The sequence below is a fragment of the Mobula birostris genome, chromosome 12 (genome assembly GCF_030028105.1).
Source record: "Mobula birostris isolate sMobBir1 chromosome 12, sMobBir1.hap1, whole genome shotgun sequence".
Taxonomy (NCBI): Eukaryota; Metazoa; Chordata; class Chondrichthyes; order Myliobatiformes; family Myliobatidae; genus Mobula; species Mobula birostris.
The window spans coordinates 83187322-83201736 of NC_092381.1; the positions used below are offsets into that span (position 1 = coordinate 83187322).

At 44.2% G+C, this 14415-nt stretch overlaps 1 protein-coding gene and 1 long non-coding RNA gene across 5 annotated transcripts in view; one reads left to right on the forward strand and one right to left on the reverse strand.

The window, feature by feature from the left end:
- Positions 1 to 14415, forward strand: part of LOC140206097 (flavin-containing monooxygenase 5-like) — a 63981-nt gene that overhangs the window by 45257 nt on the left and 4309 nt on the right. For all 4 annotated transcript variants that reach the window (XM_072274235.1, XM_072274233.1, XM_072274236.1 and 1 more), the window contains exons 6-8: positions 11451 to 11638; positions 12714 to 13066; positions 13978 to 14050. In XM_072274235.1, the coding sequence (XP_072130336.1) occupies positions 11451 to 11638; positions 12714 to 13066; positions 13978 to 14050 (614 nt within the window). The remainder of the gene's footprint in view (positions 1 to 11450; positions 11639 to 12713; positions 13067 to 13977; positions 14051 to 14415) is intronic.
- The window catches only part of LOC140206099 (uncharacterized), an 87208-nt gene that overhangs the window by 43917 nt on the left and 28876 nt on the right, over positions 1 to 14415 (reverse strand). The gene's annotated exons all lie outside the window — the stretch shown is intronic.

The following is a 14415-nucleotide window of genomic DNA, read 5'->3' on the forward strand; positions in this document are numbered from 1 at the left end:
CTTCTTCTTTGGAATTGATACTATCCCTAATTTCCCTTGTCTGCCACGGGTGCACTACCTTCCCTGAATTATTCTTTCGGCAAACTGGGATGAACAATTGTTGTAGTTCATCCATGCCATCTTTAAATGCTTGCCATTGCATATCCACCGTCAACCCTTTAAGTGTCATTTGCCAGTCTATCTTGGCTAATTCACGTCTCATTCCTTCAAAGTTACCCTGCTTTAAGTTCAGAAACTTTGTTTCTGAATTCACTATGTCACTCTCCATCTTAATGAAGAATTCCACCATATTATGGTCACTCTTACCCAAGGGGCCTCTCACGACAAGATTGCTAATTAACCCTTCCTCATTGCTCACAACCCAGTCTAGAATAGCCTGCTCTCTAGTTGGTTCCTCGACATGTTGGTTCAAAGAACCATCCCACATACATTCCAAGAAATCCTCTTCCTCAGCACCTTTACCAATTTGGTTCACCCAATCTATACGTAGATTGAAGTCACCCATTATAACTGCTGTTCCTTTGTTGCACACATTTCTAATTTCCCGTTTAATACCATCCCCAACCTCACTACTACTGTTAGGTGGCCTGTACACAACTCCCACCAGCATTTTCTGCCCCTTGGTGTTATGCAGCTCTACTCATATCGGTTCCACATCCTCCCGGCTAATGTCCTTCCTTTCCATTGCGTTAATCTCCTCTCTAACCAGCGATGCTACCCCATCTCCTTCTCTTTCATGTCTATCCCTCCTGAATATTGAATATCCCTGAATGTTGAGCTCCCATCCTTGGTCACCCTGGAGCCATGTCTCTGTGATCCCAACTATATCATATTCATTCATAACAATCTTCACTTTTAATTCATCCACCTTGTTACGAATGCTCCTTGCATTGACACACAAAGCCTTCAGGCTCGCTTTTACAACACTCTTAGCCCTTATACAATTATGCTGAAAAGTGGCCCTTTTTGATTTTTGCCCTGGATTGCCACTTTTACTTTTCACCTTACTACTTTTTGCTTCTACCCTTATTTTACACCCCTCTGTCTCTGTGCACTTGTTCCCATCCCCCTGTTGTGAACTAACCTCCTCTCTCCTAGTCTCTTTAATTTGATTCCCACCCCCCAACCATTCTAGTTTAAGTCACCTCAGTAGCCCTTGCAAATCTCCCCGCCAGGATATTGGTCCCCCTAGGATTCAAGTGTAACCCATCCTTTTTGTACAGGTCACACCTGCACCAAAAGAGGTCCCAATGATCCAAAAACTTGAATCCCTGCCCCCTGCTCCAATCCCTCAGCCACGCATTTATCCTCCACCTCATTGCATTCCTACTCTCACTGTCGCATGGCACAGGCAGTAATCCCGAGATTACTACCTTTGCGGTCCTTTTTCTCAACTCCCTTCCTAACTCCCTATATTCTCCTTTCAGGACCTCTTCCCTTTTCCTACCTATGTCATTGGTACCTATATGTACCACGATCTCTGGCTCCTCACCCTCCCACTTCAGGATATCTTGGACACGATCAGAAATATCCCGGACCCTGGCACCAGGGAGGCAAACTACCATCCGGGTCTCTGGACTGCGTCCACAGAGTCGCCTATCTGACCCCCTTACTATTGAGTCCCCTATTACAACTGCCCTCCTCTTCCTTTCCCTACCCTTCTGAGCTACAGGGCCGGACTCTGTGCCAGAGGCACGGCCACTGCCGTTTCCCCTAGGTAAGCTGTGCCCCCCAACAGTACTCAAACAGGAGTACCTATTGTCAAGGGGCACAGCCACTGGGGTACTCTCTATTACCTGACTCTTCCCCTTCCCCTTCCTAACTGTGACTTACTTGTCTGCCTCCCGTGCCCCCGGTGTGACCACCTGCCTGTAACTCCTCTCTAGCAACTCCTCACTCTCCCTGACCAGACGAAGTTCATCGAGCTGCAGCTCCAGTTCCCTAACGCAGTCCCTTAGGAGCTGCATCTCGGCGCACCTGGCGCCGATGTGGACGTCCAGGAGGCTTGGAGACTCCACGACCTCCCACATCCGACACCGAGAACAACAAGCTGCCCTCACACTCATACTGCCCCTCTCCTCAAATAACAACAAAAAATGAATACCAAACCTTCCTCGCCTCACCCGTTTCCACCTAAGCCCGTTGAGCCGAAACCCTTAAGCCTTCACTCTGCTCCCGGCTCACTCCGCAGCCCGCAAACTACGCTGCCCGCTGTAAAAGGCTCTGTTCCTTTTAAATCTTCTGCTCTTCACTGCCCGACGTCACACCTCTGCGCAGTCCCGCCTCTCTGAACGCCGATGGAAAAAAAACCGAAAAATTCAAAAATGGTTTCCTCTGCACTCTCGCTCCGATTCTCAGACTTCCTTCTCCAAATTAAACCCGAAGCAGGATTTCTGTCCTTTTAAATCTTCCGCGCTTCACTGCCCGACATCACACACCCGTGCAGTCCCGCCTCTCTGAACGCCAATGGAAAAAAAACCAGAAAATTCAAAAATGGCTTCCTCTGCACTCCCACTCTGATTCTCAGACTTCCTTCTCCGAAAGGAAGAAAGGAAGGAGAACAAAAGGAGAGGATGGTAAAGACTATATTAGCCCTTCAGAGCCTTTTGGAGCAAGATGGGATGCGAAATATGAAGAGGTTTTCTCAGTTGTTGAAGGAGCTGCTGATGAAAGCGCCTGTGCTGGTTTTTGCAGACCTCCAGTTGCCGTATATATGGCATACAGATGCCAGCAAACAGGGCTTAGGGGTGTTCTGTATCAGGATCAGGGCATGGGGTTGAGACTTGGCACTTTCATCAGGCAAAGTCTGTCACCCTATGAGCGAAACTACCCTACGCACAAATTGGCGTTCCTGGCATTAAAATGGGTTGTGGTGGATAAGCTGCGACTATCTATGTGGTGCCAAGTTTGAGGTGAGGATGGACAACAACCCTCTAACTTCTATCCTGACCTTGTTGAAAGTGGATGCCACAGGCCATCGGTGGTTGGCAACGTTGTCTGCCTATGATTTCAGCCTGAAGTACTGGCCAGGAACCCAGAACGTTGGTGCCGATGCGTTGTCCTGACGTGCAAATGAAGGGCTGGACAGGGACAGAGAGTGAGAGAGCGTTCCTGCCCCTAAAGTCAAAGCCAATTTCCCATCATGGGGAAGGCACAGAAAAGTCAGGTAGATCATTTAGGAGCTTTTGATGGTACCATTCCACAAGCTTATTGCAATCTGCCTGCTCTGAAGGCAAGGCAATTGCCAGAATTGTGTCCTGGGGAAGTGGCCGCTGCCCAGCAAGATGACCCTCACATTGGTATTGTTTGGTCAGCAGTTGCAAAAGGGGACCTGGCCCAAGTGGACAAGATGAAACACGCTGTGGTGTCTCTACTACTGAGAGAGTGGCCCAGATTGGAGTTGAGGAACCAGATTCTATGCCAGGTCATGTCACCCCCAGACTGACCTCGACGTTCCCAGTTTGCTCTGCCTGCGAAGTATCGGAGGATTGTGTTGAAGTCACTTCGTGATGATTCCAGTCATTTGGGGGTTGACAAGACCTATGGATTGCTCAGAGACCGGACCTACCTGCCCTGAATGAAGCAGGAAGTCAAAGAGTACTGCAAGTCGTCCATTTGATGTATACAGAGGAAGACGCTGCCTACAAGGGCCGCTCTGTTATCCCACGCAGAGCACAGGGCTATTTGATCTGGTGTGTATGGATTTCCTATCAATAGAGCCTGATGCCAGCACCAGATATGCACAAGCCTTCCTTGCCAATGATCAGAGGGTGTCCATTGTGGCCAAAGTGTTATGGGAGAAGTACTTCATTTATTATGGCATCCCCAGGTGAATACATAGCTATCAGGGACAGGATTTTGAGAGTAGGTTCATGCGTGAGTTACTGAGCATGCTTGGAGTCAAAGTTGAAGAATACTCTTTATCATCCGCAAGGTGATCCCCAGCCCAAGAGGTTCAATCAGACTTCGCTAGACATGCTCGGAAACTTGGAGATCAGTAAAAAGAACAAGTGCAGTCAACGTATTGGACATCTGGTTCACTGGTATAACTGTACACAGAATGAAGCTACCGGGTACTCACTGTATTATCTGATGTTTGGGTGCGAGGCGAGGTTGCCCATTGACCTATGTTTTGGGACTGGCAGGGGAGATCTACAACAGAAGACTTTTCTGAAGTATGTGGCTGATACGAGAAGGGAGCTGCAAAAGGCTTATGAGGTAGCAGAGGTTTTGGCTACCAAGCTGAATCAGGGAAATGAGGTAAGATCGAAAGGTTAGGTTCCCCCACCTAATGCCTGGAGACTGAGTCCTCATAAAGAGTTTGGGGCATCCACACACACTAGGGTTTGAGGTGGGAGAGCTGTCTCAGTCTCCTGGGTTTGGCGGGATCGGAGTGAGTATTCCCTAGACTTACACAGCCAAGGAAACTAGCAGGGTTTCACTTGTAATCCAATCCACGGAACAGTAACTTTCTGATGAAACAGAATCACATTTACCAGGACTGAAGGGCTTGGGCAATAAGGAGAGACCGGATGGTCTAGGACTTTTTCTCTGAAGTGTAGTGAGATTATAGAGGTATATAAAATAGTGAGGGGTATAAATAAAGTGAATGGACACAGAGATCCGCAATGTGTTGAGGGCCAGATCAGTGGTAGTCAGGTCTGGCGACCAAGTAAAATGCAAGAGGTTGAGGTTCAGTACTGTGCAAAAGCCAGTATGATGATGATGATGGCTGGTTCTTCGCTTGCGAAGATCAGGAGGGAAAACTCCATTGCTGTAGGACTTTTCTTCCCACCTGTGCTGCGTAGGTTTATTGTGAGGATCAGTGAATGCAGACCGGTTCCACTCTTTAAGCTGAGGGATGTTCCTCAAAGGCACAGCAAGGTGCGACAACTATGGCGCCCACAAGGCTGCAGGTTGAGTACTGCAGTTTTCTTTCTCCTAGACAGACTGCTTGGTAAGGCTCATGAGTCTCATCTACCCGGGTTTGGAATCGGAGCTGTCCCTCTCCTAGACCGGTTGCCAACCAAGGCTGATGAGCCCAGCCTGCCTGCCTGGTTGTACCGCCAATCACTCGGTTGCGCCTTGACATAGAAAACGCAGGAAGACAGAGACAGCATGTGAAGGCGTTGCTATGGACACAGTAGTGTAGGACAGGCCATATGTGAGTGACCTCTTGGCAAGCCAAACAGTGGTCCTGTGGCGATCACCACACCTGGAAAGTAGAGGCTATGAAAGACGCTATATTGGTCTCGCCTTGTTTTGTTCCTTTTGCTTTTTTTGGGTTTAGTATTTACTTCTTTTTTTTTGTTTTTTTTTGGGAGTGTTTTCTTTGTATTTTTTTTTTCTTTTTATTTCTTTTTTTCTATGATTAATTACATCGTGAGTTTGGAAGTCTACTATACCTGTGTTATCTGAAAATTTTTCTGTATATGTTTATTATCAATAAGATTCTTCCATTCTGTTTGTATCAACATTGTTATTTTGTTTATAATCTTGGAAAAATTAATAAAAAGATTTAAAAAGAAAGAAAGACGCTTCACCTTCCTTAAGTGAGCAGGACGTCCAGCCCAGAACTCACCCGTCCCCAAATGGCTAGGGTGCCTACGATTTTTGAACTGTACCGTAGGATTGCACTCTACTGCTGCCACAAAAAAAAATCATGACACATGTGAGTGATGATAAACCTGATTCTGATATGGGTCTCTATTTTGAACTGAGAGTGGAAATTATGGTTGGGAAAAAGGGAAGGGAGAGGGGAGGGAGTGGGAAGCACCAGAGAGACATTCTGTAATGATCAATAAACCAATTGCTTGGAATCAAACAACCTTGCCTGGCGTCTCAGGGTTGAGTGTGTCTGCATCTGCACAAACCCACCCCAATACTTCTTCTCAGCCACTTGTCCCACGCCTCTCTCACAGCACTTCATGCTCGATTTCCCAAGAACCTTTACAAACTTGCTGTCTGCTCCACATTGACAAATACAGTACTATACCAAAGTCTTAGGCACTCTAGATATATATATACAGTGCCTATAAAAAGTATTCACCCCACCCCCATGGAAGTTTTCATGTTTTATTGTTTTACAACATTGAATCACAATGAATTTACTTTAGCTTTTTTGACAATGATCAACTTGAAAAGACTCTTTTGTATCAAAATGAAAATAAATTTCTACAAATTGGTCTAAATTTATTACAGTTATTAAACACAAAATAATTGATTGCAAAATTACTCACCCTCTTCAAGTCAGTATTCAGTAGATGCACCTTTGGCAGCAATTACAGCCTTGAGCCTGTGTGGCTAGGTCTCTATCAGCTTTGCAAATCTGGACACTGCAATTTTTCCCAATTCTTCTTTACAAAACAGCTCAAGCTCTGTCAGATTGCATGGGGATCGTGAGCAAACAGCCCTTTTCAAATCCAGCTACAATTTCTCAATTGGACTGAGGCTTGGACTCTGACTTGGTCGTTCCAGGACATTAACTTTGTTATTCTTAAGTCATTCCTGTATAGTTTTGGCTTTATGCTTGGGGTCATTGTCTTGCTGGAAAACAAGTTGCATGACTTTGGGAGACTGAATCAGGTTTTGCTCCAGGATTTCCCTGTATTTTGCTGCATTCATTTTACCCTCTACCTTCACATGCCTTCCAGTGCTTACTGCAGTGAAGCATCCCCACAGCATGATGCAGCTACCACCATGCTTCAAGGTAGGGATGGTGTGTTTTCGATGATGTACAGTATTTGGCTTAAGCCAAACGTAGTGTTTAATCTGACAGCCAAAACACTCAATTTTGATTTCATCAGACCATAGAATGTTCTCCCAGTTGACTTCTGATTCTCCCACATGCCTTCTGGCAAATTCCAGCTGAGATTTCATGTGAATTTTTTTCAATGGTGGCTTTCTCTTTGCCACTCTCCCATAAAGCTGTGACTGGTGAAGCACCCAGGCAACAGTTGTTGTATATGCAATCTCTCCCATTTCAGCCACTGAAACCTGTAACTCCTCCAGATGTTGTTATAGCTCTCTTTGTAGCCTCTCTCACTAGTCCCCTCTTGCATGGTCACTCAGTTTTTGAGGATGGCCTGCTCGAGGCAGATTTACTGCTGTGCCAAATTCTTTCCATTACTTGACGATTGACTTAACTGTACTCCAGGGGGTATTCAGTGACTTGGAAATTTTCTCCTATCCATCTCCTGACTTGTGCTTTTCAATAATCTTTTCATGGAGTTGCTTGGAGCGATCTTTTGTCTTCACGGTGTAGTTTTTGCCAGGATACTGACTCACCAGCAGCTGGACCTTTCAGATACAGGTGTACTTTTACTACAATCAATCAAAACACCTTGTCTCCAAAAACAGATCTCCATTTAACTAATTATGTGACTTTTAAAACCAATTGGCTGCACCAGTGATTACTTGGTGTGTCATATTAAAGGGCAGGGTGAATAATTATGCAATCAATTATTTTGTTTTATATTTGCAATTAATTTAGATCACTTTGTAGAGATCTGTTTTCACTTTGACACGAAGGATTCTTTTTCTGTTGATCAGTGTCAAATAAAGCCACATTAAATCCCCTGTCAGTCAGTGTTGTAAAACAATAAAACATGAAAATTTCCTGGGGAGTAAATATTTTTATAGGTACTGTATATCTAAGAGTTTTGCGCAGCACTGCACAATCTCCGGAAAGCCATCTGGCATGCAAAATGGCAATTCCAGACCAAACTTGAGTCACGAAAGGATACTCGACAGCTGCGGCAGGGCTTGACTGCTATTCCCTCCTACAAAGTGAAACCAAATGAACTAGGTGACAACAAGGCTGCACTCCCAGACGAGCTCAATGCCTTTCATGCTGGCTGGTGACACCTTCACAAACTCACACAGGCCCCAGTGATTTCAGTCGCTGAGGCTGATGGGAGAGCATCCTTCAGGAGGATGAACCCACAGAAAGCATCCAGACCATATGGTGTACCTGGCCGAGGACTAAAGGCCTGTGCTGGTTAACTGGCTGGAACGTTCAGTGATATCCTTAACCTCTTCCTTTGGCAGTCTGCTTCAAGCAAGCTTCAGTTACACCAGTGCCTCAGAAGAACGTGGTGACCTGCCTCAATGACTATTGTCCAGTAGGACTTACATCCACGGTGATGAAGTGTTTTGAGAGGCTGGTGACGAAACATATCAACTCCTGCCTGAGAAGCGGCTTGGACCCACTTCAGTTTGCCCACCGTCACAACAGGTCCACAGCAGATGCCATCTCATTGGTCCTTCACTCAACCCTGGAACATCTGGACAGCGAAGGTGCATTTATCAGGGAGCTCTTCATTGACCACAGTTCAGCATTCAGTACTACCATCCTCTTATATCTAATCAATAAGTTTCAGGACTCAGCCCCAATAGCTCCTTGTGCAACTGCATCCTCAATTTCCTCACTTGCAGAACGCAGTCATTTCGGGTTAGCAACATTTCCTCCACAATCTCCATCAGCACAGGTGCACCATTAGGCTGTGTGCTCAGCCCCTTGCTTTACGCACTTTATACTTTTGACTGTGAGGCTAAGGACAGCTCAGTGTTTGCTGATGACACCAGTCACTGGCCAAAGTAAAGGTGGTGAACCAGCATACAGGAGGGAGATTGAAAATCTGGCTGAATGGTTCCACAACAACCACCTCCTCTTACTCAATGTCAGCAAGACCAAGGAACTGTTTATTGACTTGATGAGTAGGAAACCTAGGTCTATGAACCAGTCCTCATCCATGAATCAGAGGTGGAGAGGGTCAACAACTTCAAATTTCTCCGTGCTGTCATTTCAGAGGATCTGTCCTGGGCCCTGCAAGTAAGGGCAATTATGAAGAAAGCATAGCAGCGCCTCTACTTCCTTAGGAACCTGTGAAGAATTGGCATGTTATCAATAGATGTGTGCTGGAGAGCACATTGACTGGCTACTTCACAGCCTGGTATGGAAATACCAATACCCTTGAATTGGAACGAGCTACCAGAAAAAGTGGTAGAGGTGGGTACGACATTGAAAAGTGTTACGTACACACAACCGTTTAAAAAACCAGCAGCAACAGAACACAGCTGAAGACTGGTTTTGATGTTAAAACCACCATTTATTAGTAACTACTTAATATAGTAACTTAAACCAAGTAAATCCAAAGTTAGCAGTGTTATGCATATATATATATATGTATATGTGTGTGGGTAAATATAATTCCCAAACTCCTTCAAGCTCGAGTGGCAAGATTTAAAGTCTTACGATGCTAATGTAAGAAAGTTCGATTCAATGCACAGACTTGGTGGGGGAGAGAGGGATGTTTGTGAGCCGAGGTGAAATCCACAATAGGAGAAGGACAAGTAAACAGGTGCCGTTGGTCTTCCAACGTCAGACTCCGAATCCACTCTCGAGTTAGCCAGACGTAGCTTATCACAAAAGGGACTGTCTTCAAGGATAAGCTACCACCCAGGCAAGGGTAGACACACCGGTAGCCTCCACAGGGTCAGCCCTTCTGCACACTGTGATAGCCACCGATCGATCCTCAACCCACCCTTGTGGGCACTCGAAAGTTCCACCCAGTGTCGCGTTGACCGGTCGCCTTAATCAGTGTTCCACTGTGTCCATGAGAGTCATCTGACCTTGTTTAAATAAACACGCTGCGCAGCAACCATGAACATCGAACTGTCCATCACATAACTCCGCCTCTCTGTCACCATAGTGACCCAGAAGCAGGCAGCAGTACTGTAGTCAGCTTCTCTCTCTCTCCCTCTCTCTCTCTCTCTCTCTCTTTCTCTCTCTCTCTCTCCCCCCTCTTTTAAAGGCACAGTCCATGTCCGTCGCAAAACACACTTAGATGGAAAACCTGAGCGCACACACAAAATGCTGGGTGAACTCAGCACATCAGGCAGCATCTATGGAAATGAATAAACAGTCGGCGTTTCAAGCTGAGACCCTTCATTGGGATTGGAAAGGAAGGAGGAAGACTCCAGAATAAAAAGGTGAGGGGTAGGGAGGGAGGGCAAGGTAGATGGTGATATGTGAAGCCAGGTGGGTGGAAAAGGAAAAGGACTGGAGAAGAAGGAACCTTGTAGAAAAGAAGAGTGGACCATGGGAGAAAGGGAAGGAGGAGGGGCACCAGTGGCAGGTGATAGGCAGATGAGGAGAAGAGGTAAGAGGCCGGAGTGGGGCATAGAAGAAGAGGGAAGGGAGAGGGGGGAAGTTGCCAGGAGGAGAAATCGATGTTCACACCATCAGGTTGAAGGCTACCCAGACGGAATATGAGGTGTATTTCCTCCACACTGCGAGTGGTTTCATCATAGCAGAAGAGGAGGTCATGGACTGAGATGTTGGAACGGGAATTAAAATGGTTAGCCACCAGGAAATAATCGCTTTTGGTGGATGGAGCAGAGGTGCTTGATGAAGTGGTCCCCCAATTTATGTCGGGTTTCACCACTTTAGAGGAGGCTGCATCAAGAGCACCAGATACAATAGACGGCCCCGACAGATTTGCAGATAAAGTATTGCTGCACCTGGAATGACTGTTTGGAGCTCTAAATGGAGATCAGAGAGGAGATAGTTGGGCAAGTGTAGTATTTCTATTACCTGCATGGTGAGACCCAATGTAAATCGGGATGTACCTTTGCTCCATCCACCAAAAACAAAATTTCCCAGTGACCAACCATTTTAATTCTGATTCCCTTTCCTGTTCCAACATATCGATCCATGGCCTCTTCTTTAGCCATGATGAAGCCACTCTGTGTGGAGATTCAACACCTCATAATCCACCTAGATAGCCTCCAATATGATGGTATGAACATGTATTTCTCCTTCCGATATATTTTTCTCTTTTCTCCTTGTTCTTTCCTCTTCTATTCCCTGCTCTGGCTCTTACCTCTTTTCTTCTCCATCTTATCATCTCCCCAGTTGCTCCTCTTTCTTCCCTTTCTCCAATGGTCCTCTTCTAACAGAATCCTTCTTCTCCAGCCCTTCACCACCCACCTGGCTTCACCCATCATTTTCCAGCTAGCCTCCTTCCCCTCGGCCCACCTTTGTATTCTGGTATTTTCCCCCTTCCATTTCAGTCCTGAAGAAGGGTCTCGGCCCGAAAAGTTGACTGTTCATTCATTTCCACCGATGCTGCCTAATCTGCTGAGTTCCTCCAGCATTTTGTGTGTGTTGGTCTGGATTTCCAGCATCTAAATGATCTCTTGTGTTTACACAGAAACGTTTCCTTTGCATTTCAAGGACCATACTGTTTCAGCTGAATAAACTGCTATTAATTAGAAGTGAAAAATTCTATTGCAATTGGTCTCCTTACCCCTCATCATTCAGATTTCGAAATATGTAACTGTTGCTCGAGAGAAAAATAAATGCAATTTTGATAGCGTCTTTAGGTGTTTGTCCCAGCAGCAAATATTAAAACTGACCATCCTTGACTTCTTCAAATGTCTTGCAGGTGTTTCTGAGTACAAGAAGGGGTGCCTGGATAATTAATCGTGTGGCTGAAAGAGGATTCCCTGCTGACATGATGTATACCCGTCGCTTTCATGACCTAATTGGTTCATCTATAAGTAATTGGCTAGCTATACAATCCATAAACAATCGATTTGATCATGGAAATTATGGTTTGCAACCTAACCACAGGTCTGTAATACCAGCATTCTGTCTGGAAAGCAAATTGATCTTAGTCTTCTTTTAAAATGCTCTTTGAAACCTCGCTTTCTTTTGGCCACGTGTCCCATTTGAATGTGCCTGGATCTCACATTTTATATGTGAAGCCTTTAGGAATGATTTAGTATTTAACAAATGCTAGAGAATTGCAAATAAAATGGACAATGTTCGATGTACCCAAAATATCAGCCAGACTTTGTGAAGGGAGAGAAACAACAGTATTTCAAATCAGCTCTATACACTTTGGTAGTCAACTGCCAGTCAATCTTTTCCTCCATTTTGTAGATTTTTTAACCCTTGTATTCTGGGTGAATATGTGTCTCCTAACTTTTCTCCTTAATGGTTTCATGTTTATTTTCAGTTGTGTTCCCTTGAACTGGTTATTTCCAGCAGAAGGAATTCCCATGGACTGATGACTAGTCATTGACCTGAAAGATTAACTCTATTTTTAATAATGAGTTGATAGAATCCTAAACACAAGTTTATCTGTGACCAGCTCATTCTGACATTTGCCTTCTTCATTACTTATTACTCTGCACCATTCACTAGGGCAACTTTGTTCCATGCCGGGGAAGACTGATCCTGATCCTGAATTGTCTTCAAGAACCAAGGATCATTGGAACGTTGAGTGATGACCAATCCAATCAATACTCTGACGTTTACTTATTTTCTATGCCATGGGCACCCAGGCCACTCTTTCCTCTTTCCCATATAAATCACTGCTGTGCATTTATGTTTCATATTTCATTTTGATTCTGATCAGCTAATTAAACAGAATCTCAACTCATTTTCTTTATTGGTCAAATACTCATGTGACCTTGTGCACAGAGTTACCAATGTAAATGTTTTTATTCAGTTAGGGCTATCTTTCACCAGATAAATGCTGCAGTTGAGTTTTGCACTCATTGCTGAAATGATTATTCTCTAGTGCTGTATGAGAGCGCTCCGTAAGAGTGTACAATCTAATTATTTCATCAATCATCTGCATTAATTCTGAAATACTAATGCTCTCAAATTGATGGAGATGGGATTTTATCTTTCTTTTCAGTTTTCTCAGCCAACATCCAACAGTTAATGACGATTTGCCAAATCGCATTTTGTCCGGACGTGTTCTTGTGAAACCTAATGTGAAGCAGTTAACTGAATCAGCAGCCATCTTTGAAGATGACACCATGGAAGATATTGATGCGGTTATTTTTGCAACAGGATACAGTTTTGCTTTCCCATTTCTGAATGAGTCTGTCATCAAAGTTAACAGAAATCATGCCACTCTTTATAAGAATGTCTTTCCACCTCAGCTGGAGCAGCCGACACTAGCCATCATTGGTCTTATCCAGCCACTGGGAGCCATTATGCCAATATCTGAAATGCAGGCTCGTTGGACCACAAGGGTTTTTAAAGGTACCTGTGCAGCGCAGACATTTCTGAAAAAAGCAATAATGTGCATTGTGTGAATTTTTCATTGATAACATAACTTGGTTGTTGACATGATATCATTTTGGGGATTTCTTATTGATAATCTGCAGCTCCTCAGATGGCCTCTCAAATTAGCAGATGTGGTTGCTATGAGAACTATCAAACCATCATCTTAAAAGGTTATTTATCAGCTCTCTGGGAGAAATAATTTCTCCCCTTGTTTGGGGAGATTGCATGTTATAAAGTGTTACACAGTTGAGAAGGCAAGGAAAAATGAAGTAAACAAAGAGAATAAATATTAATACAGTAACTACCCCCAGGGATTTAATCAAGGATTCTGGTCTAAGCCACTCACCACCTCAGCCATGACAATCCTTAGTTGACTCTTATCATTTACTTCAAGTAATTTAAATATGTTCAATTATTATTAAATTTGTGATTTCTGTTTTTTTTTCTTTGCTCAAAATTATTGATTACTTCGTAATATTTTAATATTTCAATAATTCATAGGTGGTTAAACACATTCACGGACACTCAAGGTGAAATTGGAATTGGTTTGTTATTGTCAGTTGTACTGAGGTACAGAGGAATAGCTGCCTTGCATAGTGTTTCCACGGACCAAATCATTGCACAGTGCATTGAGCTTGTACAAGGCAGTTCAGTGATAATCATCCTGTGGCCTTGTGGTGGCTGCAAGAGAAAGGGAGTGATGAGAGGTACTGGAGGACCTCATTGGCTGCCAAAGCCATTCTGTCTGCAGCTAGCCACTTGTGGCACTCAGGACCACTCTGTATATTTATGGCAACAAATCCCAAATAAATTTAGCACTGTACTATATTTAAGTCATTAACTGAGGTAAACCCCATTCTTTTAATGTGGTGTTTTGGTTTTTTTAGGGTTGGCTAAACTACCTTCTGTTAACAACATGATGGCAGACATTTTGGAGAAGAAGAAAAATATGACTAAAAGGTATTACACAACAATTGTTATACACAATTGACTGCAGAGAAATGGGCTATTTCATTTAGCAGGATTACCAGTGGCATATATTTTTCATCCTTAGGGTGGTCTGTATATTGGAATGAACTGCCAAAGGAAGTGGTTAAGGCAGGTACATTGACAACATTCAAAAGGCTTTAGGATAGGTACATGGATAAGAAAAGTTTAGAGAAATACGGGATAAGTGCAGGTAAATGGGACACACTCAGATAGTCATGTTAGTCGGCATGAACCAGTTGGGCCGGAGGGCCTCGCTCTGAGACAATATAGCTTTACAACTTTTTATACCTACCCTTTCATAATATTCTTCATTTTCATTGAATAGTTACAGAAAA